Raw genomic sequence first — 24784 nt, forward strand, 5'->3', positions numbered from 1 at the left:
TGTTTGTGCAAAAGCAGAATTTTTACCCTCTCGGCACCAAGTTTAGTTCCTCATTGTTATTTAGGATTTAAGTCTTGCAGAATTTACTTCAGAGAATGAATCTACTTAGGTCTCAAGGTCATGTGTGTCTGCAGCTGTTCTGTTCAATGTTTCCTTTGGATTTCTGTTACACACTTTGTGTTTCCTTTATTCTAGCAGAATTCTTACATTACGTAAAGGAATTATTAATTGGGAAACATTTGGTTCTTCAGGTCCTTGTTTTTGCATTTTACAGGATTAGACAATCCAGCCTAGTCTAACCGGGCATGACTCCCTGTGCTGGAGGCAGCATGTGCACTGGAGTTGAATTTGGAAGTGCTGAAGCAGTCAGTCACTCTTTCAGCCTGTCTGGGGATGGAGGTTACCTTTTGATTTTTTTGGCATTCTGGTATTCATGTCCAGTGTCTGTCTTTATCTACACAGAAACTCAACAGTGGGAAAGCCTGACACCAGAAAGCACGGAGCACCTCATTCGTTCATTGTCTACGATGGCATCAGATAGCAGACCCGAGCTGCAAGAGAAGGCATTTATATTGAAGAAAACACTTGAAAGTCTTGACTAAGCTGTAAAACACAAACTACAAAGTGCCATGTAAAACAAAAACAAAAGAGTGCAGTGGTCTGAAAACCAAGTGGGGAAAATGAAGTTTATTCTGTAGCATGCATCATTCCTGGCCAAAATAAAAAATGCCTTAAATTCTTTTCCCCGTTAGTGTTATTTTTACTCTCTAAGCTGATGATTAGTTGTTTATCAGTAAATACCTCTAATGATCTGCCCTAGAATGTTTTTAAGTGTGCAACATAAAAATAGTTGAGGGCAAGATTTTTTCTTTTAAATCGGCAAAAGAATGTTGCTCAGATCCCCTTTGTCCTTCAGAGGAATTGTTGAAAAACCACCAGCACAGGCAGTGAAAAGCGTATTTGATTCTCACGTCATGTGTGGTCATCTGTTACCTGGTGTCTAAACAGTAAATCTTTGGGACTCTGCAGCAGAGCTGAGGTTTGTTATCTATAAAGAATTCAGTTCTTCCCCTGATGAAGCCTGTGTTAAGTGCTGGTGGCTTCATCTGACCCCCACCTCTGCTTCTCCTGCTTGCTCCTCCCTTGCAGCCCATTGTCTGTGAGTTACGAAAGGCAGAGTACTGTTAACTTCTCTCCTTCCTTGTTCTCTGACCTCAGTGTGGATTTACAAAGACTATGCCTTCCCCAGCTGGCAACCTCGGCCTCCCAGACTTTAAATGAGAACTTGTTTCCTCAAAGGATGCACAAGAGAGCACTTTACTGAGCTTTGTGGGATGAAGTTGGGCCTAGTTGGTACCCAGATGGAACACTGCTCTTCTCAAAATTGTTTTGCATGGACACTCCAGCTGCAGGATTAAAAAAAAAAACAAAAAAAACAAAAACAAAAAAAGGCAGTCTTTTCTAGATGTTTTTGAAGAGTGTATGGAGTTTGCAATGACAGTTTTTTAATAGTGGTAGTGTTTTATTCCCTTCCTGTTTGTAACCCTGTTCTTGCTTTGGAAACCTGTAATGATTTAGACTTGTCAATATTTGTAAGAAACTGAATCATCTGTCATTTCTCAGCAGCCCAAGTCATGCTGGTTGCTAGCAAATACCTTTTAATTTGCACTTAAGAAGAAAAAGTATATCTGCATTAACATGGAGTAAAATTGCTATATGATGGTGTGGCCATGCTGCCTGTCTCCTTTTATTTTTTTTATTTTGCCCTTCTTGGAGAAAAGACAAACCTGGCCACTATAGCAACAGACCTTTAATAGTGTAAAGTTAGCACTGCACCGTAATCTGACCAGTATCTGTACAGCTTCTTGGGGATAAATGCTTTGCTGATGGTGAAATAAAATCATTAGTGTGGGCAATACCGTGTCGATGGCTTTCAGCAAAGGAAAGCTTCTTTTCTTGTAGTCTGCAGCTCCTTTCAGATCTGATCTGTCACGGGGAGGACTGCTCGGATGACGTCACATTTCCTCCGTGCCCACATACTCAGAATCAGGTATGCAGTACCTACTTTTCCCTCAGGTACCACTTCCCATTCAGAGTTTTCTGGTACTGTAACAGTCTCGTTGTCTGACTTGCTCTCCACAGAAAGGGAGGAGTGCAACTCATGCACGCCTGGTAAGAAAACATCAGCAGGAAATGGGCAGAGCTGTCCCACTGTGGCTCTCGTGTAGCAGAAACCTCAGCGAGCACTATTGCATTGTACACTAAAACTGGTCAGTGGACAACTCCGTGGTGCTGGGAGCTGGTGCTATAACACATTTTGATTTACACCTTGTTGCAGGGAGCTGCTCTTTGTTTACCTGTAGTTTGAATTATTGAGCACAGTGTACATTTTAAAATTTTTTTGGGAAGTCACTTTGCAGTATCTTTAAAAACTTGCTTACCATGACATGCAGTGTCATGAGTGCTCATTCTTTTTGTATTAGATAAATATTACCAGTGATGCTTTGCTGTAGCAGTTCATTGTCTGACTTGTTTTTTTTTTTTGTATTGGTGAGTGACAGTAACAGAAAAGGAAGAGCCTCCACATCTCTGGTATTTTGAGTGGTCACTGTGGACTGGAGTATTCAGAGGCAATGCCTACTATGGTCAGATGACCATAAGCAGAATAACTAATTGTTGTGAATAGCAACCTGAATTTCTCTATTGGGGATTTAAACTAAAGGGAAGAGCATATTCTAGGAACTGTACAAACAGCTGGATTGATGGCTCTGGCCAAGAGCATTTAGGAAGGTTAGAGATGATATCACACTCTCTGGATCACAAAGCAATATGTCTTTCTCGTGATTACAGAACAGATGCAGAGCTCCTCTCTAAAGCATGTGCCTATACACAAAACCTACCTGTACAAAAGTTAATTCAGTCAGAGGTTTGATATCTACCCCCCTCACATTTGTAAACTTGACAGGATTTAAAAAAAAAAAATAGATGTGGCCTTCCTAGAGTTTTTCCTCTAAAAGTGATTGCACTATGTAAAACACACTGTACATTGCCCATTGCGGGCATTTCTTGTGCTGCTGCAATGCTTTGTATACCTGGAGTGCAGTGTGCGGACCTGACTCTAGCACTTGCTGTTGCTTAAATGGATGTATATTGAGAAAAGTTTTCTAATGTTGCAAGATCTCCATAAAATTCACTGCAATCTGTACTGTCAAAGTATGTGAATGATTGACTGAAAGAAAACCCTCCTGCTTACCAAAAAGGTGAAATTAAATAAAAGCTGCATGACTTGTTCCTGGAAGTGACTGGTACTGGTTTTTCTCCCAGTATAAGTATTTTACAGTATCCTTGTGGGCATTGTGTTCTGCTCTGCCCTGACCTACCCTCCCTCAGGCTGCTTGCCTAAAGATGCGGTGATGGGTTTAAGCTGACAAAGGGGAGATTTAGGTCAGATTAAGAACAAGTTCTTCACTATGAGGGAGGTGAGGCACTGGCATAGGGTGAACAGAGAAGCTGTGGCTGCCCCATCCCTGGCAGTGTTCAAGGCCAGGTTAGACAGGACTTGGAGCAAACTTCTCTAGTGGAACCTGTCTCTGCCTGTGTCAGGGGGTTGAAAGCACGTGATGTTTAAGGTCCCATCCAACCCAAGCCCCAATATGATATGTAACTATATTCCACATACAAATCTGGAAAATGAGGCCATCAGTAAAAACTTCCTTTATGTAGAAAATATTTAAAAACATAACATAGCCACATTATTGCAGATACAGATGTATACCCCCCCCAAATCTATTTTTCTAACTGATAAGCGAGCAAGGCTGCAGGAAGCAGAAATGTAAATTTAGTGGATCTTGGCTACCAACTGGCTGAAGCAGCATCAGGCAAGACGAACACTGTCAGACCCACATAAGTCAACTCAGGTTTTCCTCATTCCATTCAAAACTTTCAGTTGCTCCACGACTACTTATTGTTCACGGCATGCTTGCAATGCAAGTAAATGTTCAATGCATATTACTGGCATGACTGCAATTACAGGGCACACCAGGAGGAATAAATGCAGCCAGTCTAGCTAACACTACAAGCAGCAGAATCCTGCAGATTTAATTATTAATGAGTTTCCTTAATCATTAATAGGAGTATTAAAAACTGGCAGAATTTCTTTGTGGTCTAATTATAGACCATGTGCAGAGAACACTTCGGAAGCTATGACTGATCTTAAAAGACCAGTGGAGTTCTCTTGTCCTCCACATTTGCACTTGTGCTATTTACTTCTCCGTATCTTCTTGAACTCAGTGCAGCCGTTTATTCTGGAACTATGTATGTCTTGAAACGGTGGATACACCATCCACAAACTTGGTCTTGAAGAGCACATTTGCATTGCTAAACATTCCATCCTTCAAGGACACCACAATAAACTGAAAGAAATGAGAAAGCTTAACGTAAATGCTGCCATCCAAATAAAGACTTTACAGAGAAATGGAAAAGGCTTCAAAATGAGGTTTCCCTTTATCACCAAGATATTAGCCAAATGAAGTAATTCTTAAAGCAAAAAAATTTATTTTATCTGTCAGCAGAATGTGATGCACAGGTTAACATAAGCCTGCAGGACAAGCATTTTCTGCTGCTAATGCTGTATCACTGTCCTTATTCCCTGGCTTACAGGCCCCGATACAGAACATCTGCTCATGATGATGGTGCATCCATCACTGAAAAAAACCCTTGCCACAAATTTTGTAAGAATGCAGGATCTTCTATTCACAGCCTAAAGATACTGATAAGAAACATTTCCCCTCCAACCCTTAATTTGGAAAGCTCATACCACCAAAGTAAAGACGTCACTTGAAGTAGTATGTTTCTTCCATTCTACAGATTTTTTTCATGCACAGGCTGCATCAAACTGAGATTCCACTAGTGCCTGGCTTGTTTCAACAAGGTCAGAAATGAAGTATTTACAAAGCTCAGGTTAAAGAATACTAGGTTAAAAATCACCTGAGGATATGAGTAATGCCTGAAATTGATCATATCACGGATACTCTTCCCTTTTGCTCCCTCATATTTAGCCATTGCAGCAATGGCTTACATGAAAACATAATGCTTTGAAGTTTCACAGGTGCCATATAATCAGTTCAACTTCCAGTTGAAACAACTTACAAATACATCTCTGGAATAAAACACTTGAGAGTATTTCATTCTCATGCCACCTAAGAGCTGAGACTCTTCAGTGGCAGACTGCCTCTAAAAATAATAAAATGCATAAATAGATGATCACAATAGTTTCAAGATCATACCTGTGACTGTTTGAAATGAGTATAAAGCATCTGCCCAATATTTTGAGTATGAGAGAGATCAAGAGCTGCATCCACTTCATCCAAGATGTAGATCGGGGCAGGGTTGAAGAGAAGCATAGATAATATCAAGGACAAGGCCACCAATGATCTAATATAGAGAACAAGAAAGTTGTGAAAGCTACATTTTACCCTCTTGTTTGAGAGGATTTGGTAGTAACAAAAATGCTCTTGCAAAGGCAGATTCATGCAATGAGTTCTGAAGAAACAGAAGTGCAGCTTCTTCCGTACTTCTGACTTGTGAACATGTAAAGCCATCTGCAGAAATAGCAAACCTTACTGTCTTACCGAAAGATCAGGACCTGCTGTTGCTTTACCTATTTTCAATTCTGAGTTTTGCAGAGTTATTCTTCAATGTACAGTCCTTGAAGCATTCTGCCCTTGATAAAGTTCTGTATCTGTCTCACCTCTTCCTAAATTCTGTTTCTGTAATTCTGTTAGAGTTTTCTTAGAAAGAAGCACATAGAGCTACTGTGTAGGGTAGCACTGGAGAAGGAAACTGTGACTGTGACACTACTTTTGACACTGGGGCAGAGCTTATTTATATAGATATTTTAGATTACAACTCAAATGCTGCAGCATTTAATTCAATACTACTTCAGTAGTACCTGGAATCAACTGCCGTTTTCTCACCACTCGATTTTTCTGTTACTTCTCCATGGAATAAAAGCTTGTTATATGCCAAGTAAAGCATTCTCTTAAGTCAGATTCCTGTTTGAGCTGAACTGAATTAATAATGTTTTCAATATTAAGTCAGGTTGGAAGAAGACAAGAGTCCCTGCCTTGAGCAGTGGAAAAAGATAACTTTTTTGATTTCTGAACTATAATAAGCTAGATATATGAACTATATACATACTGCAATGGAAAATAAGCAAACAAAACCCCCACAAAGTTCACCAACCTTTGTCCTCCACTAAGTTCTGTTAAGTTTTCCTTCCAGGTATTTCCTAAGGCGACTCTGAATTCCAGACCATCCAAGACATTCTGGGTTTTGGTGGGTGTTAGCATAGCTTTGGCTCCCGGTAGAAGCAATGAGAAAATTGAACTGAAGTCTTTATTCACCTAGAAGTCAGACAAGAAAAGGTGCATCTACATGGTCTGAATCAAGAGCACAAGCAGCTCAAATGGTACAAATGAGCACAAATGGTAGTTTTGCAGGTTTAACTGTATCTTTACAATTATCAGGGAATTGCCGTGTTATTCTAAATAAGATGGACCAGGGGAAATTAAATGGTTGTTTTGTAATTTAAATAACAGGAAAGGGAGATTACTTCTGAAAAGAAACATTTTCTTTTTTTCCCCCCCTTTTGAGATATGCACAACAGTGATCTAGAGATAAATCTGATCCTCTGCTAAACTGAGAAGTTTCAAGTGTCATACCTTTTCCCACGCCATATATAAAGTTTTAATTTTCCTCTCGTCAAGTTCTGCGATAGCTGAAAGAATTTTTATCTTGTCATTCTCCACAATACATTTTTTCCTCAATAATTCATGGTACTGGTGCAAAGAGAAGAAAAGATTGGTTTCAATGAACTTTGTGCTCAAGTATGTTTTGTGCTAATCCTACAGTTTCACTGTTTATGAGTTTTGCAACTATGAAATAGCCATTAGCCACAAGATTTGAAATCCAAAGCATTCATTTAGCTGTATTCAGGATTTAAGTTTTAGGGTATTGCAAATTAAAACATTAGAATTTTCAATAATTGGCAATGGGGAAACCCAACATTATTCTGAAAGTTGCACTTCCTTTTCAAGTTAATCATGTTTCATTTGCTGTTTCATAGAAGAAAGGATGCTTTTGGAGGCTGATGGGAAGAACAGGCCAATTCTAATCATGAAACAGTATCTGGAAAGTTCAAGCATCAGTCAGTGGACTATTTTTGAGACAGTACTGCAAAAGCCTCAAGATAGATGAAGTCGAGGCAACCTCAGACCACCTTCAAGCTATTATGCTTGAAGATGAACATTTATTTTGATCTGCAATGTTTAATAAAGTATATAATTCTCAGATACTATAATAGACACCACAAACCTTGCCTAATGTTTCTGCTGCCAACTGAGGGTGGACTGGGGTAGGGAGAAATTAAATTACTCTCTTTACCATCCAAAGTCAAGGTTATGCATAACCTTGAAAACTAGTGCACAGGTGAAGAGTTCAAAGTTTAAGATCAGTATAAAAGATATAACAAAAGTTTTCCTGCTATCTCATAGTTTTATTTTTTTGTGTATTCAGAAATGGAACATACTAAGATACAAAGCTAGGTTATATGTAATACCATATACTCAACCTGACCAGTCTTTATAGGTTAAAGCACAGAATGCTTACCTTTTCTTCTGTATCAGAAAGCATAGACATAGCTCTCATGTTCACATTCCTCTCCAATTTCTGTTTTGTCTCCTGCATTTTTTGCAGCTTCTGATGTGCTTGTTTAGGATTGTTTTCTTTGAAATCATAGGCTGTGTTTGGCTGACCAAAAAGATGTTTCTCTGAAGCTATCCACTTATGCTCTTTCAGCATCCTGGTCACCTGTAAGCAAGAGGATATGTTGATGTTTTGTTTTGTGGGTTTGTTTTTTTTTCCTTATCAAATGTGAATTACTTTAAAAAAGAAAAAAAACCAACATCCTGAAATCACAACATTAATTATTCTATGCCAATAAGGCACAGGTGTTTAGCTTTATAATGCTTTGTATGATTTCCAAGACTGTAGATGATGCAAGGTTTTAAGGGAGCTTTAACGTCATAATTACTTGGAACATGTTTTTCTCTATATGTACTAAGCCACTGTCACTAAATCTTGGGGTTAGCTTCTTTAATTAGTTACTTGTCAGTCAGAATGCTTTTCTCATTGACCACCATCACACTGTAATCTACTCTCTAGCAGTCCTTATTGATAAGCTTTGTTACAGTTTCCAGCCCTCTTCCTGGGATAAAACTTTTCACAAAGAGCTGCACAAGAACAAAAATGAAGAACAAAAAGGCTATTTTCTTTGCACAGCTTCACAAGACACAAGGAAAAGTACAGTTCTGAAATACCGTGGCAGCAGCATCAGCAGCCCCTTGTTGATGTTTCTTGATGTTGTGTTCTAATTCTTTAATTTTAAGCTGCAATTCATTATTTTGTTCTCTGCATTTTGCTATCTCTGCAGATTTGGCTTTAAATTCTTTATCCTGTAACATAATTAGTTCCTTTTTCTTGGCCAGCTCCTCCTTTGATTTCTCTACAGATTCCTGAAAAGTAAATCAAACAGACATTTATTAGCTTCTTTAAAAGGCTGCTGTTGGACAGTAGTTAGAAGAGAAGGACACAGAAAGAAGAGGGGGAAATAAAAAAATAAAAAAAAAATCACATGTGACAAGCCAAAAAGTAACTCCCTTGTCTAAACACAGAATGCTGGTGAGAAAATCCAAACCACAAAATACACATTATAATTTCAGCTTTAGGGGATCATATCTTCAGTAACATCAAAACAGATAATGAAACAGTATTCACTTTTACCTTTGTCTTAGACACCTCAGCTTCCATAGCATTAACTTGCTCCTGGTAGTGTTTGATTGCATTATTTGCAGCCTCTATCTGATGTTTATAGGAGGTATGTTCTTTTTCTAGCTCTTTAAGTTCCAGAAGTAAAGCTTCAAGCTCCTAGAGCGATGTTTTCAAATTAAACAGAAATAATTAAGATTCAGTATGATGTTGTAAATGCTGTAGAAGATGAACAGTGCCCCATTCTTCTGCGAGGGGGCAATCCCACATAAAAACCGCACATACAAAACCAAAAAACCTACAGTGAAAAACCCACAACAAAATCCAACAACAAAAACAAAAAAAAGGCATCAGCAATTTCTATGTCAGTGACTACAGATTAATGTATTAACTTCCAAAACTGAGAGTATTAAAAATTTAGGAGAATCAAATTTTATGATTACTGCAACATTGAGAAAAGTGCCAACAAATTTAAGTTTTACCTGCTGCTTTTCTCTCATTTTTTGGCCTGAATCCTCCGCTTTTTTCTTGGCATCATCCAGCTGCATCTTGGCATTTTTCAGTGCTTTTTTACATTCTGATTCTGCATTTTTCATTTTATTTTCCAGTAGACTGTATTTATTTTTTGCTTCCTGATGTCTCTCTTCAATTTTCTTTAATGTCTCTTCACACTCCGCTGAATCAAGAAGTACAGTACTGAGATTGGACATCATTCTTACCTTCAAATTCAACTCCTAAATTCCCACTGAAATAAATCTGTCTTGCCTCTAACAGAAAAGAGTTCTTTCATGTTTGCTAGTTACTAAGTGAGCTATTTCAATGACTACTTTAAGACAGTGTGCTGTTAACAGTTATTGGTAGGGCACCAAATAGCCCAGTCATTAAAACGGGGCTAGTGTATGCCAAATCACATGATAAAGAAGTAATTATCAGATGGCTACCTAGTAAGATATCACCTCATACCTAGAATACTATGTCTACATATGAACCACTTCTGTCCATCTTTTTTCTTTACAAGTTTCCTTATTGCTGCATTTGCTTCCATTTACATTTTTTCTTAGCTATACAAACAATACTTCTTTCCAATGTTTTCTTGTTATGCAAACTATTTATATGGCTAACTTTAAATACCTACAGAAACAGACAGCTTGGAAAAAATAAAATTACTCAAATACGGGATTAAATCCAATTTAAAACTTCTCTGTAAAGCCATTTTCCCTTTTATTGTAACATATTTAAAACACTTAAGAACATAAACTTTACTACAAGAAAATGGCCAACCTTATGTGAATCACCTCTGTGCAAGTCTATTCTGACTATGTGTTTGTTAAATATTCCAAAATATGAAGATAGTATTTTCAAAGTGAAAAATATCTTTTTCTTAGGCATAGATTCTGCTACTCAAACAGCCAGATCCATCTCAGTATCAGCAAACAGTTTTCAGTTAAAAGATTCAGAACATATTCGTCACCAATGGTTTTCTTCAGGGCAAGCAGCTCTTCCTCATGTTTATGATAAGCACTTTGCTGAAGCTTCATTTCCAACAGCTCTACTTGCTCACAGTTCATCTCCCACTGCTGCTTCAGTTGTTGGTACCTTTGAAGACAGTAATGGTACACACTGCTATAATGAAGGGTACCGAGCATTTCCATTTCAAAGTTGAAAGAAGGATATATAGAAATAAGTAAATACCTATATTTCCATTCTAATGTGAGACACAGTGATGACTGTAGGACCAATAAGCTTAAATGTATGAAAACAGTATAGCTGCTTTAATAGTAATGGTAAAATTTGTAGGTAAGTTATTATATATGTAGTTCCTGGTTATGTAGCCCTGGTAAGATATACTAAAAGCAAACAAATGCAACACATGGAATTTGGCAACAATTCAGAGGCCATGTTTTTCAAAGCAGCAGCATGACAGATGCCAAGCTGAAGCATTAAGGTAAAAAAAAAAGTCTAAAAGGTCAAAATATGACCTCTTGGTCATATTGCTGGAAGTCTATTTGCTGGAACTCATACCAATCTGAAAAACAAATCCAGCTGGTAGATAACATATTACACAACACTATCTCCTTGAGGGATTTTTACAGAATTGACTAAACATACCTTTATATTCCATCTTTTAAAAAGATCTTTAGTATCTGAATAGCTGAAAAATCAGACATACTTAGAATTATTTAAATCATTATAGTAGCATCACTCAGATATTCCCCTTTATTATTTATTTCCTTGGGATAAGAATAAGAGCTATCACAACTGAAATTCTCTGTGGGTGTTACAAGATATGGCTAGAACAGATTCATTATTCAGTGGACTTCATGAAACACTGGAAAACTTCAATGTGATTTCAAGTAGACATCATTGCACACCTTTTTTCCCTCCCTGTACTACTCAAAACAAGATTTTCTTAAAAACTAGATTTGTTTGCTTAAAAATTGTATTAGGGGAAAAGGGGGAGGAGAAGTAGGAGAGAGGAAGGGAATTATTTTCTGCATATTGTACTCTCAATAGGCCCTATGCCCTCCAAAAATATTTCTTTATATAATTATACTTATTCAGTCACATAAAAGAAAAATAAGATATTTAATCGGGAAAACCATACTTATCAGCAACATTCTTCAAACGTTCCAGCTCATCCTCTACAGAGCGAAGTTCAGATTTCTTAGTTTCAAGTTCTGTTTCAACAGCTTTAATTTCCTGAAGCTCAGCCAACACTGATGCAGCCTGTGAGCTCGCACCTGTGTGGTGGAGAGGAAAAAAAAAAGGCAAAGTCAAGTTAATGGGAATTAAGACTAATGGATTCCACACTGGAAATAGCAAATTCTAAATGTTAATAATTATGCAGGTTGAAGATTTAATTACAAAACAGAAAGGCAGCTAGGGTAAAATTACAGTAGCTCTCAGTGGAGAAGACTACCTGTTAGAGAACTGAGTTTTGCATACTCATTACTATACATGCATTTCTTGTGAAATCAACTAGCTTTTCAAAATTACCTCAAATTATTAATTACATGTAAAGTAATTACTTTTAATTCAAAAGTACCTGAATTACTTTTAGAAGTGCTTGAAATCAAAGCAACTTTCCAAGAGAATTATATAGGCAAATAAGACTTAAGTTTTTAAAATCTAAAGTATTTTATGCAAATAGTTCACCATTATTTTTTTCCTTAGTCTAACCTTACTTGAGCTCAAGACTTGACAAATCTTTGCTCAAACACATCATATTATCCCCAGTATAAGTCTAAACAGAAAGATTACTGTTCATTTTTATAAAAAGCATGAAGAGCAGTAAACAAATCAACAGATACACAGTATTATTATATGAATAAAACCAGTAATTGCCTCCATGCAGAGTGCCTTGGGGGTCAAATATATCTCCATCAAGTGTAACAGTTCTTGTCATTATCCTTTTGTCAAAGGTAATTTTCTTAGCACTATCCATGTCATTACAGATCAGTGTGGTTCCAAAGACATATTCCATTGCTTTCTGCAGTTCAGATTCATATTGAATTAGAGAAAGGGGTAAATCCAAGTTATCACAACCAACCTAGAAAATCAGATGAAATACAATTAGTATGCCTTAAGTTATGAGAATTTTCAGATTTGTCTTTTCTTGATAAAAAACCCACTTTCTAAAAAAAGCATTACATTTTAAACCAATCTTTTTAAAGCAGAATAACTGATATCCATTTAATCATGACATAGCTGAAAGGATACAAAAGAAAAGAAATAAAGATACTCTCAAGTCCTATAGAAATCCTTATTAGTATAGCCATTGAGAAGCCCATATTTTTAGCAAAGAAACAAAATTAAAAATCTACACAAGCAAAATAATATAAACAGTGTATTTATTTACATACCAAGGTTTGGGCCAACTTGATCTTCTCTTGACTAATACACCTGGCCAAAATTTTGTTTAGGGGAATGATGGTGCACCGATGCTTTAGTTCACCCTTTTTCAAAAGCTTTTCACCAGTAACCTCAAAAAGAAGAGTTACAAATAACTGAATACATAACTGATTTTGTAAAGTAAGACAATAGGGCATTGCAAGGTGAACATATAGTTGCCATTAACTATGCATGACACTCTTCACCCCATTTAAACACATATATGGGTCCAAACCACCTCTTAAGCCTTCAGTAAGAACCCTGAATCACACAACCTCATCTAAAAATTCAAGTTCTGTATTAAAGTAGTAAACATACCTCTGTGTCCACAATAATGTTATAGAGTTTCCCACCAGCCACTGCTTCTAGGGCTTTTGCTTTGGACAGATCTTCCACTGTGATAGAAGAGACAACTAGGCCTTTCACATGGTTGGGATTCCAATTTTTTTCTGGATCACTTAAAATACATTTAAATTACGATAATTACATGTTTGTTTCTCTTCCACACATATTACAAAAATTTATATTTAAAAACTCATACTGCTTATTACACTAGTATAAAATTCTAAATGCCATGACAAAAAAGCCCACAGAAAATGGTTAAATTAAATACTTCAGGGCAAGAGACTTCCCAATAAAGAGTCAGTTAGAGAGTCATTAAAAGGAAAGCAAGAGCTAATCAGTTGATGGAATTATCCTGTAAGTCTCATAAACCACACTTAAATTCCCCAAAAAGCACTTTCAAATGTCTTTGAGGTTTACACTGAGATCTTACCTGTATTCAAACCGTAGAAGAGGAAACTTTGCCATGAAGCCTTCATGCAACTCTTTCAGGTGGATGATGTCATTGGTCAATGTCTTCTTTTTTGCTAAAAAGGCTGCTTCTTTCTGTTCTAAAGAGTTGAACACAAGCAGTAGACAAACATCCAGAGCACAGAAATCTATTAGCTTAAAAAATGGTATACTACACTGTTTATCTGCATATGTTAATACTTAATTGAAAGACTTTCTAAAAGTCTCTGTAAATTTCCAGTTTAGACAAATTAATATCACAATACTGAAAATTGAAAGAGTTTAGAAATCTGATGTGCTTCTCTGAATGTCATTCTGGATTATCCATTTACAGTTTCAAGTAGCTTCTGCCACACATTTACTTGGGATGAGAAATGAACTATAAGAAGTGTTTTAGCTAGAAAAAACAAGGAAAGAATGGGAAGATTAGTCACTCTTTCCATCTAAATTTTAGATGGAGTTTAAATTCTCCATCAAACTTTAAGACATTTGGCCTAAAGTTTATAAAACTGAACTATTTTAAACCGTTTTCTCTGGAAGGCAAGAGCTTGCACAGCTTTGACCAGAGAAATTTCTTTCTGCATCAAAGAAGCATACTTGGTTTTTCAGCTCCCTCTTCTGTTGGGTCTGGAGGGGTTGGAATTAACTTCCCCGTAGCAGCTCTCATGGTGCTGTGCACTTCTAGTAAAAAGGTGTTGATAACACACCAGTGTTTCAGCAACTGCTGAGCAGTGAATCACACTGCATCAAGGTTGTCCCTCCAAAACTTCTTCCAAAGGCTAGTAGGCTGGGGTGTGAGTAAGTCTGGGAGCTGACAGAGCTAGGACAGATGACCCAAGTGATATTCCATACCATATGGTATCATCCTCCGCAACAAAAGCCGAGAGAAATGAAAAAGGGAGAAAGCGTTCCTTATTATGGCATTTGTCTCTGAAACAGGCCACTACACTGGGAGAAAGAAGCAAGAACATGTTGACAGCAGCAATTCTGCAGACACCAAAGTCAGTGAGGAAGGAGGGCAGGAGGTGCTCCAGACAGCAGAGCAGAGATTCCCCTGCAGCCCATGGTGCAGACCACGGTGGGGCAGGCCATCCCCCTGCAGCTCTTGGAGGTCCATGTGGATCATATATCCATCTGCAGCCTGTGGAGAACCCCATGCTGGACCAGGGGATGCCTAAAGGAGGCTGTGACCCATGGGCAGCCCACCGGTGCAGGCTCTTTACAGGACGTGTGGGGGACCCATGCTGGAGCAGTCTGTTCCCTGAAGGACTACACCCTGTGGGAAGGACTCACGCTGGAACACTTCATGGGAGGCTGTCTCTGATGGGACAGACACCACAGTGGAGCAGGGAAAGAATACAAGAAAGAAGCAGCAAAGATGTGTGCTGAATTTACTACAACCCCATTCCCCAACCCCTTGGGCGGTAAGGAAGTAGAGGATTCAGGAGTTAAGTTGAGCCCAGGAAGAAGGAAGGGGTGAAGGGAATTGTTTTAAGGTTTGTTCTTATTTGCAATTATCTTACTCTGATTTGTGAATGGCAATAAATTAAATTATTTTTCCCCAAGTTGAGGCAGTCTTGGCTGTGAAATTATTGGTGAATAATATCTCCCTGTCCTTATCTTGATCCAAGAGCCTTTTGTTTTATTTTCTCTTCCCTGTTCAGCTAAGGACAGAAGTGATAGAGAGGCTTTGGTGGGCACCTAGTGGCCAGTCAGGGTCAACCCACAACACTTTTCTATTTCTTTTCAGATTCCCCAAAAATTATACACCAGAAGTTTGTACAGACCGTCATAGTTCAAGTTCTTTGTTTGGTTCTCTATTTTTTCTTTTGTTTTTCTGACAGCTTCAAATGCTTCTTTATCTTTCTTGTACTCTTCATCCATGTTTTTAACTTCAGATTCTTTTGTCTTTAATTCTTGTTGTGCATAGCTCAGCTTCATTTGAACCTGTAAGCAGTAAGAAAATACGTAAACAGAAAATCTTCAAAGAGACTCTTGCAGGTGCAGATTTAGAACACTTGCACTAACAAGGTGCTTATATATTTTGTTGGAAATTTTCACTGGTTGCAGAAATGCCAAAAAACAGCCTTTGCTTTTGAAAGGGCACATGAAATTTGGAAATAAAAACATCAATCTTCTATTTAGATATAATAATTTGTGCAAGCACATGAATAAAGTTTGAGAAGAAAACAAGGTAATGTGTGACACAACTTTTCCCAAAATAATTTTTCCCTAAGTGAGATACGGTATGCTTTCAACTTTGAAATCCACTGTGAGAACTACCCCAGCAGAGATTTTCTACCTTAAGATAAAAGAAGTAGTGTCTGTTTCAGTCATGTGACTAACACACAATTTAACCAAAGAAAAAATAGTTTCTTCTGAACATTCTGTTCCCAGTCTCAGGCTTTTTTATTTCAATTCCAGTAAATTTTGCTGTAGATATGTCTATAGTATGAATGTGTATCATTGACAGAAGTCTTAGTTTCTTTCTATCCAATACTGTCAGTCATTTGAGTACAACAGTTCTACTTTATATTTCAAACGCCAGTTTCTATACTCCCTCACAGCAATGTTACAGCTTTTTCCTATCGGTGTATATCTATGTGAAGGTATTTTTCTCTTTTTATCAAAAAAGTCACCTTAAGTATGCCACCTTGCAAAATATCTGGCATAGATATTCTGTAAATCTCTTCACTGATCTTTCACGAGTGTCTCATTTGTTTTCCAGACAATTTTCAGAAGAAGGAGGAAGGTTGGTCTGAAATAGGCAGAGCTTTTATTCTTACCTGTTTGGCTTCTGTTGCTGCTTGGCTAATTTCAATTTTGCAGGTCATCATCTGCTTAGAAAGAGTACCTTCTTCCCCATCACCACTGCTGGATAAGCTAGCAGACACAGCATTAAGTTGTGCTGCAGCTAAAGCACTTGCATCTTTTTCACTTGCTTCCTGTAAAGCATTTAGTTCTTTCTTTCTCTTCTTTACTTCCTCCTCCTTTAACACAAGTGCTTTAAAATCCTTTGGCAAAATAAAAAACAATAAAGGAAGAGAGAACCTGAGTCCCACTAACTCTAAATTCATGTTGTTTAGATGAGGAGCTATGAGTAGTTTAATCAACTACATTTCTACGACCCTTTGTCAGATTTTGTGATCTTAGAATTTGTTTTATGTTTCCAAGTACATTCATGCCCCACGAGTACACTGAAGATCTACAGAAAGAGACAACAGCTGCCCAAGAACTAGGATAAATAGCTCTTTCTTCCCTATAGCTAAAAAGTAAGGTATTCAGTGCTGCTCTTGCACAAAAAAAAAACAACTCTATCAACTGTCAGAAATATGCAGATTTCTCCTTTAATTTTAAGAACACCACAGACCCAGAAAGCATAATCCTTTTGAAGCTATAGGGATCTATCCTGAGCTTAACAGAAGTTCTCAATAATTAAAAAAAATTGCTTTTTCTTTGTATATGCATCATATTTGTCTCTAATGGGAATCAATGCTTAGGCTGCACAAATCAAACAATGCCCTTACTATTTGTTTTCTGATGTAATTCTTGCCAATCATAGGATTTCTTACCATAATAGGCGAGAAAAAACAGCTGTCCCCCTCAGTGAGTTAATTTAGTGTTTAAAGAAAATGATATACAAAGGTCTTACCTCCTCCATATTTTTTACCAGTTCTTTACGTTTAACCTCTTCACTTTTTAAGTTTTGCTTCTTGAGATTAAGAGCACTTTCTGCCTTAGTATTAACTCTCTGGATTTCTGCAAAAGCCTCTTCCAGTGAACGGAGCACACCACCAACTTCCTACAATAAGAAACAAAGGAAATTTAATTTAGCCTAAGAAACAAGTACAGTATTTGTAATATTTCATTTTCTATTCACAGCTATACGTAGAAGAGATATCTGATCAAGCAAGCAGTTAGACTCCAATGCAAACAGCTCAGAACATCTCTTCCCTCTGAAATCCAACCTAATTGAAGACACTACTAAAGACCCATATCATGGGGCAATGTCCCTGGACAAGAGCTGCACTTATAGGCATATAAAGACCCTGTGGACAACCTGTATCTAACCAAATCTACTGCCCCCGGAAGTGAGGTCAGTACTGGTCTGCATTGAACAAGAGTTTTCTACTTGAAGTGTATTACTTTTGAGACATCAACAAAAAGGGAGGGGAAAAAGAAAAATCTGTCAAAATTTACCGTTTACTGCAGAGTGGAAATTTTAGGGCATTTTCTATTCTTCAGTTATTATTCATATACAGCAATTGGAAGTAAAGCATTTTGGACAAATAAAAACTTTAAATGGATGTATTTTAGATGATGGCTAAAAATGACAGTAAGTAGCGTATAATCTAGACAACCCACCAGACAATAAGAATTCAAGGGTATTTATCTGCAAAAATATTTCCCTTCTCACAAAACTCCTTATACTCAGATACGCATGACTGTTCTCACTTACATTATTATCCCTTTCTTTTTTCATCTTCGCTATTTCTTCACCAAATTCTTTCTGCTTCTTTTCATTTTCAGCCATTGATTCTTGAAGCTCCTTCACAGCAGTCTGTATTTTCTTTAATACCTCAGCAGAGGATATCTGTGCCTCTTTAGCCAGTGTAAACTCATAAGCTATACTGAGGCGGCTTAAATTTTCTACTGTGCCTGTTAGTTTTTGGTATTCTAGATAGGCTGATCGATCCTGAAAAGACACCAATCAGAAAAAAATTGATGGAAAATATTAAGTAGGACTGCTACATTAAGATAGAAAAATTTGATGGAAAATATTAAGTAGGACTGCTACAGAAATCTTCTAAGCACTTCTACTAAAATTCTTTGTAGATAAGAGGAAAGATTCTCTGTATAGTACATATTCATTACTATACATTGCAGGCCTTAGTTAAATCTTACCTAACCCAATACTCAATTCAACTGACTGTACAACCGAAATATCACTTGACAACTTCTTTGTTGGTGGTGGTTTGTGGGGTTTGTTGTTTATTTTTTTTTTTGTGGGTTTGTTTGGGGGGGTTTTATTGTTCTTTTTTAAGAACTATTATATGCTTTTATCTTCTACTTTTATCTAGTTCTCTTGTTTTCTTCCATCTCCCTACATTCCCTTCTAAGATTTCCTGAAAGTCCCGAATGTCACATTTTCTGTGCTTGGACGGATTTATTTCTCTTAAAAACATGCTGTTGTTTTAGCCACCATACACCAAATGGTGTCACCATGACACCACATTTTAGCCACCATGGTTCAGGGTAGACAAAAGTATTTTTTGTCGGCAGATAAGGGCCCTACCATTCTTGTAGTTTTTCCATACCTCTCTCAGTTTATGTAACGTTGGAGTGATAGTCTCATCTAAGGCCTGAAACACAAAACAGATAATTTATATTCTGATTTTAAACATAACTACCTAGTTCTGGGTACAGGAAATAAATACTTTACAAATTAAAAAACACACCACAATAATTATTCACTTATCTTTAGCAAATATAAAAGTATACTTTACAACATGTAGTACCCTATTAATTTCTTTCAGTTTGGCTTCTTTCTTCACTATGGTTTTCTGGACAGTTAATTTCTTGCTTTCATACAAACTTGTACCAGCTGCTTCTTCAATCATAGCTAAAATCTAAAATAAAGCAAAGCAAAGCAACACAAATTTGATGTTTCTTTTATTAGACAGGTTCAACTCAGAACTGAATTGAACATGTCCTATCCCTCTGTCATCTTCTTTTTGTCCTTCCCTCCCACCTCCCCCCCCTCCCGATTCTTTGCATTCAAAATAAATCGGTAAAACTTCAAACAAAAATAAAATAAAATAAAAATCTTCCAACTTTCTTACCTCTGGTGGCTTCATATTTAGAACTTTGGTAATTTGTCCCTGGTTAACAGAAAGACAAAATAAGAATGGTGGGTTTTGTACTATGCAATTTTACAAACAAAACTCCTGTATCTCCACTCATTTTTATATGTTATAAATTCAAAAATGATTTTTCTTATTTTTTCATGTACAAGGATAATCTGGTTTACTGAATTACTTAGCTCTTGAAATTTTAAATGCATCACTTCTTCACACAGAAAGCTTGAAATGGCCCTTATATCTTAGGCTCATTTTCCACATTCCTGCTTACATCTTAAAGGAGTAATGTGCACATTTTGTTCTAGTCTTACTGAGTTGCTGATGTTGAATAAGCTTTTAAATCATAAACTGGATTTTTTGAGATTTAGCTCATATGTAACTACAGAGAAGCAGAATAGGTGCAAAACTTCTTCTCCCCCCCAAGCTGGGACTGTTCCACTTGAAAATGTAGATTCTACTCTGTTTTATTATTCCTTGCAAATACTTCAGCGATTTGTCTAGTCCCTGTGTTGATGTTTATACAGGCTTTTTCAATTGGCCAGCACTTCCTTCTGTTAACTGTAATTCAAGTTATATCAGCTTCATTCAAAAAACTGTCTAATACGAGCGAAGAAAATCTGTGTCTTTTTAGCATAATAATAAAAGCAACACTTACCTGTTAAAGAGACAAAAAGGAAAATAAAATCAGAATGTTTTTGAAAAAGCTTGCTACATGAGGTCTTGTGGTACAAGACACGTATTTTAGGGCCAAACTATGCTGTAATAGAAATCTTAACTATTTAAAGGACATTTCATTTTTACTTGACAAGAAGCTACTTTTCTCTGATAAGGAAATTAAGTGTTCTACCATTATCTCTCCTGCCTCAAATTTAGTGCAACTTCTGTTCTTTTTGGACTTTGTAAAGATGCACACAATACCTGCATAATGAGGAAGTGAGGGCTATTGATGTTGAGCCCAATGGAACAAAAAAGATCCTGCACGCGAGCGCTGGTAACATTCACACCATTGATAAGATACTTATTTCTACCTCCAATGAGGACCTGGAAAGGAAAAGAAATGGAAATAACTTTAAGGATTTAAAAATTACTTGATATTATGAGAATATAAATTGTAATAAACAAAAATTCTGATAAAATACCATATATCTTTGCATACACATATATATCCATACTATGCAGAACATCAAAACAGATCTTATTGGTCTGAGGAGATACTGAAAATATTGTCCTGGGTTCAGCTGTATCTGTTATTTTTCTCCTTCTTAGTAGCTACTGCAGTGCTGTGTTTTTGACTTTAGTCTGAGAACAATGCTAAAGCTGCATGTATCTTCCCTCCTTCTGGACAGAAACAATAATGATGTTATGTCCGGCACAGGACTGTCCCAGTGAGTACCTTGATGCAATCTTCCCACCATATAAAGCAGTGATGGGTTTCTGCTAAAACAATTAACAATGAAATAATTAACAAGGGAGACCTTTTTAGGTGCTGTCATTCAGTACCAGACATAATGCCATCTTAAAATGCTGCCGCTATGGTTTCCTCTTCTGTTTATTCAGGCTGATACTTCTGCACTGGTTTATATTTGGATCAGATTTTAAAGTTACTCTTTGAAGAGGTAAAGACTAATGGTGGCATTTTCGGAGTCATCGGTTCTACAGCCTAACACAGAATGTTTTGTTAAATCCTCTGCTTACTTTCGTTAATGAGTGGTCAAATCCATTATAAAATAGTTCTTGAAAAAACAATTATTGCTCCCTTTACCTCTGTGTTGCCAGTTGCTTTGCTTTCTCACAGCTTCCCATGCCCTTCCTCAATGGCAGAGCATGAGACTGAAAACTCCTTGATGGAGTTAAGCAAGACTTGGCAAAAACTAAAAACAATCAGCATTGTTCTCAAACTAACGTTGAAAACACAGCATTGCACTAGCTATTAAGGAGAAAAAAAACTCTTAACAGCTGAACCCAGGACAAATATCTAACTAAAACATAAGAAAGATGTTTTATTGAGGACAAAACTGACAAGAAAACTCCCAAAATCCACAAGTTGTCATTTTTTTGTTTGGTTAGTGGTTTTTGTTGATTGTTTTGTTTTTGTTCTATCATTGTTGTTGTTTAAATTTGGGAGTTACCCTAATCAGAAAGATAAAAGCCGGGTTGGACAGGACTTTGAACAACCTGGTCTAGTGGAAAGTGCTCCTGCCAGTGGCAGGGGCATTGAGACTAGGTGACCTTTAAGGTCCCTTTCAACTTTTGAACCATTATATGGTTCTATGACAAAGTTCCTTTGCTTCTGGAGACCATGTTTAACACACAGTTTATGTATTAAGAGGAAAATATTAAAGCAGAAGGAGAAGCCACAAAAGAGAAAACAACATGCTTTCTGAACATGATTTCATTATTATGTTTCTGTGCAAGTCCATAGAAAACATTACTGATATAACACATTTAACAATATTAAACTAATTTCTCAAGAAATTCCTATTATTTTTATTTCTTTTTTACCTAGTACACTGGATTTACTTCTACACTTTGTGTTACTAACTACCATGCAGAAGAGCACTGCCTCAATTGCAAAAACTCAGGACTTTTTGTTTTGGTCCTAAAATGGTCACTCTGTTGAGCATGTTAAAAACGTATGAAGGATACTAAGCAATTCAGATATTAAAGACTCACCTGCCTAGACACGGAGATCTCATCACTACTTTCAAATCCTAGTGGACTTGCTTTCTTGTCAGAATTATCAAAGGTAATAGACACAGTTGCTTTAGTAACTCCAGCTTGCCCATTTTTATAAACTAGGTCTTGCAAGTTCGAAGCTCGCACCTAAATGCACAGAACAGATATATGGAATTTTGAAAGAAACTTATTACGCAGCTTCAGTATGTTACTGTAGGTTCTGGAGAAATGAATGAAAAAAAATCAGATCTAGATATAAGTCAAGATTTTATGTGAGACTAGGGGAGATTGCTAGCACTGTAAAACCACAGGCAAAGGGTGCCAGTCTAGTTTTAGTCACCTTGCTAATTTGTTTCTACATGAGATTCCTCAGAAAAATTGAGCAGATGTTTAAAAAACCCAAACAAACCAGATGACTAGTTCAGTCACCAATACACATATACAGCATGGAATCATAGGATGGTTTGGGTTGGAAAGGACCTTAAGATCATTTAGTTCCTACTCCCCTGCCATAGGGAGGGACACCTCACACTAGACCAAGGTTCTGTCGAGCCTGGCCTTGTACACTGCCAGAGATGGAGCATTCACCACTTCTTTGGACAACTCATTCCAGTGCCTCACCACCCTCACAGTAAAGAACTTCTTCCTTATATCTAACCTGAACTTCCACTGTTTAAGTTAAAACCCATTAACCCTTGTCCTGTCATTACAGCCTCTGATGGAGAGTCTCTCTCCAGCACCCTTCAGATACAGGAAGGCTGCTATGAGGTCTCCACGCAGCCTTCTCTTCTCTAGGCTGAACAGCCCAAAATTTCTCAGCCCATCTTCATACAGGAGGTGCTCCAGCTGCCTTTCCTTATCATAAAGTGTTTCACATAGAAATGAATTAGAAACTGTTCCTTGAAGGTCTTCTGGATTTGCCAACAACCTGGGGCAGGTGAGGAGTGGACAGGCAACACCAGAAAGAAATAACAAAAATCACCTGAAAACATAGATTGAAACTGATGCGAAGGGTTAACCAATGTACAGGAGGGTAGGTCAAGCTGCTTGCTTAAGTGTTACTTCTTGCTTATGCTTATCGTACTTACAATGTACAAGGGGATAGATCAAGCCGCTTACTTAACAACGTTACTACTCGTTCATGCTTATCATACTTGCTGTATATGCTAGAACAAAATATAAGGACGTGGCTATTGTTAAGAGGTAGGGACTGTGACTTGATTCCTGTCCTTTGGACACCTAGGCCGGCTGAAACTGGCTCTGCAGTTTGGACAATTATCAAGCTTCCAGGGAGAATGCGTAAAGATTAGATGTAAAAAGTGCAGGCTCGAGAAAAACTCGTTTACTTCATCTTGACACCCTTGCCCACGACCACCAGGAGGCACTGTGCAGGCACAAAGGACTTAGCTCATTATAATACGAAGCAGGGATAGGACATGAATATATATATAGGCGTGTTGTGCAACCTCATGCATATGTATAACTTTAGAGGATAAATATAAAGGGGAAACGACGCTGAGGTGTGCATGCTTTTGGAGGAGCTATTTCCCATGCGCCTCAGTGCTGAATAAATTGTATCTACTTTACAACTTCAACAAGTTGTGGAGTCTATCTTCGCATCAAAACTGATGTCAGAGCACACAATTTTTCTCACGAGTAAAGCAAATATATCCTCTTTTAAATAGCAGGCATTACACAAAACACTTTCTGATAATCAGCTGGCCAAGTCTAAAGACCCAATTCAGAAGTGAAAAAGTTAACTGCAAATAAACAAGTTAGTGCATTTAGCTGTAAAAGATCTTAAGCTTAAGGCTGCTACTGGTGAAGCAGGTCTTTTTAGTGTAAAGTTCTAAGCTGCATTGTACTTTGAGCTACTGTAGAATACTGATGAAACTGCAGTTTAATCTCAATGTAAGAAGCAAGATTGTCCGAGACCCAGTTTTATGTCATGAGAAATCCAAATAAACAAACCTATTAGTTTCTTATAGAAGCACCACTTCAGGTCTTCTGTCTGAGAATACACAAGACAGTAATATGAAATGCTGCTGAGAGAAGACCTTTCTTAAATGCCCCCTCAGTCTTTACCTGTGACATGCTGCTGATTCCCAACAGGAAACAGATTGAGTCCAAGATATTGGACTTGCCGCTACCATTCAAGCCAGTAATGGCATTGAAAAATGGGTCAAAGTCACGAATTTCTGTCCTCTGAGCATAGGATTTAAACCCGTCAAGAACAATTGACTTGATGTACATCTTCTCGCTGTTTCTCAAGGACCAAAGTATTTAAAAAGTTATCTGGCTTATTAAAAAAAAAAATAAAAAATCACCTGAAAAAAAAAAAAGAGAATCCCCTGAATGAGAAAATTGAAAGAACGCACAGCTTTTAGAGCAAAAATATCATGCATTTGTACTTAAAATTCCAACTACACCCCAGATCCGGAAAGCACAGAATCCAAGAAGTACGTGTATTTCAACAGCTTTTTAAGTGACGTGAGTTTACACAATGTTAACCACGACATTTGTATGGAGACTGTAGCATAACCCTGGTTTCTCACAACAGCAGCCACCGAAATAATCGAAAAGGCCCGGGCCTTTAAAAGGGCAGCCTCCCTTTCCACTCTGCAGGACTGTTGCCTCCTCAGCCCCTCCCCACCGGAGCGCTGAAGCCCAGGAAAACGACAGCCTAGGCTAAGACGCTGTGAACACAGCTCCATCCCTGCCCCTGCAGCCATGGCGCC

At 37.5% G+C, this 24784-nt stretch overlaps 2 protein-coding genes across 5 annotated transcripts in view; one reads left to right on the top strand and one right to left on the bottom strand.

The window, feature by feature from the left end:
• The window catches only part of ECPAS (Ecm29 proteasome adaptor and scaffold), a 65248-nt gene extending 61957 nt beyond the window's left edge, over window positions 1–3291 (top strand). For all 4 annotated transcript variants that reach the window (XM_061455126.1, XM_061455125.1, XM_061455127.1 and 1 more), the window contains one exon: window positions 463–3291. In XM_061455126.1, the coding sequence (XP_061311110.1) occupies window positions 463–602 (140 nt within the window). In that variant the 3' untranslated portion in view covers window positions 603–3291. The remainder of the gene's footprint in view (window positions 1–462) is intronic.
• Window positions 3292–4286: 995 nt separating this feature from the next.
• SMC2 (structural maintenance of chromosomes 2) lies at window positions 4287–24360 on the bottom strand. The gene is given in 24 exon segments (XM_061454984.1): window positions 4287–4412; window positions 5286–5433; window positions 6244–6404; window positions 6723–6839; window positions 7669–7869; window positions 8379–8573; window positions 8842–8985; window positions 9309–9502; window positions 10298–10422; window positions 11432–11567; window positions 12172–12376; window positions 12690–12809; window positions 13036–13174; window positions 13493–13610; window positions 15297–15456; window positions 16296–16523; window positions 17162–17311; window positions 17969–18205; window positions 18828–18872; window positions 19029–19139; window positions 19353–19391; window positions 20289–20411; window positions 22044–22193; window positions 24132–24360. Coding segments are annotated over 24 exon segments (3540 nt in total). The 5' UTR covers window positions 24300–24360.
• Window positions 24361–24784: the final 424 nt, after the last annotated feature.

This window comes from Pezoporus flaviventris, unplaced genomic scaffold (genome assembly GCF_033815535.1).
Source record: "Pezoporus flaviventris isolate CSIRO_AGI_PZ_B2104156 unplaced genomic scaffold, CSIRO_AGI_Pfla_v1 ptg000018l, whole genome shotgun sequence".
Classification (NCBI taxonomy): Eukaryota; Metazoa; Chordata; class Aves; order Psittaciformes; family Psittacidae; genus Pezoporus; species Pezoporus flaviventris.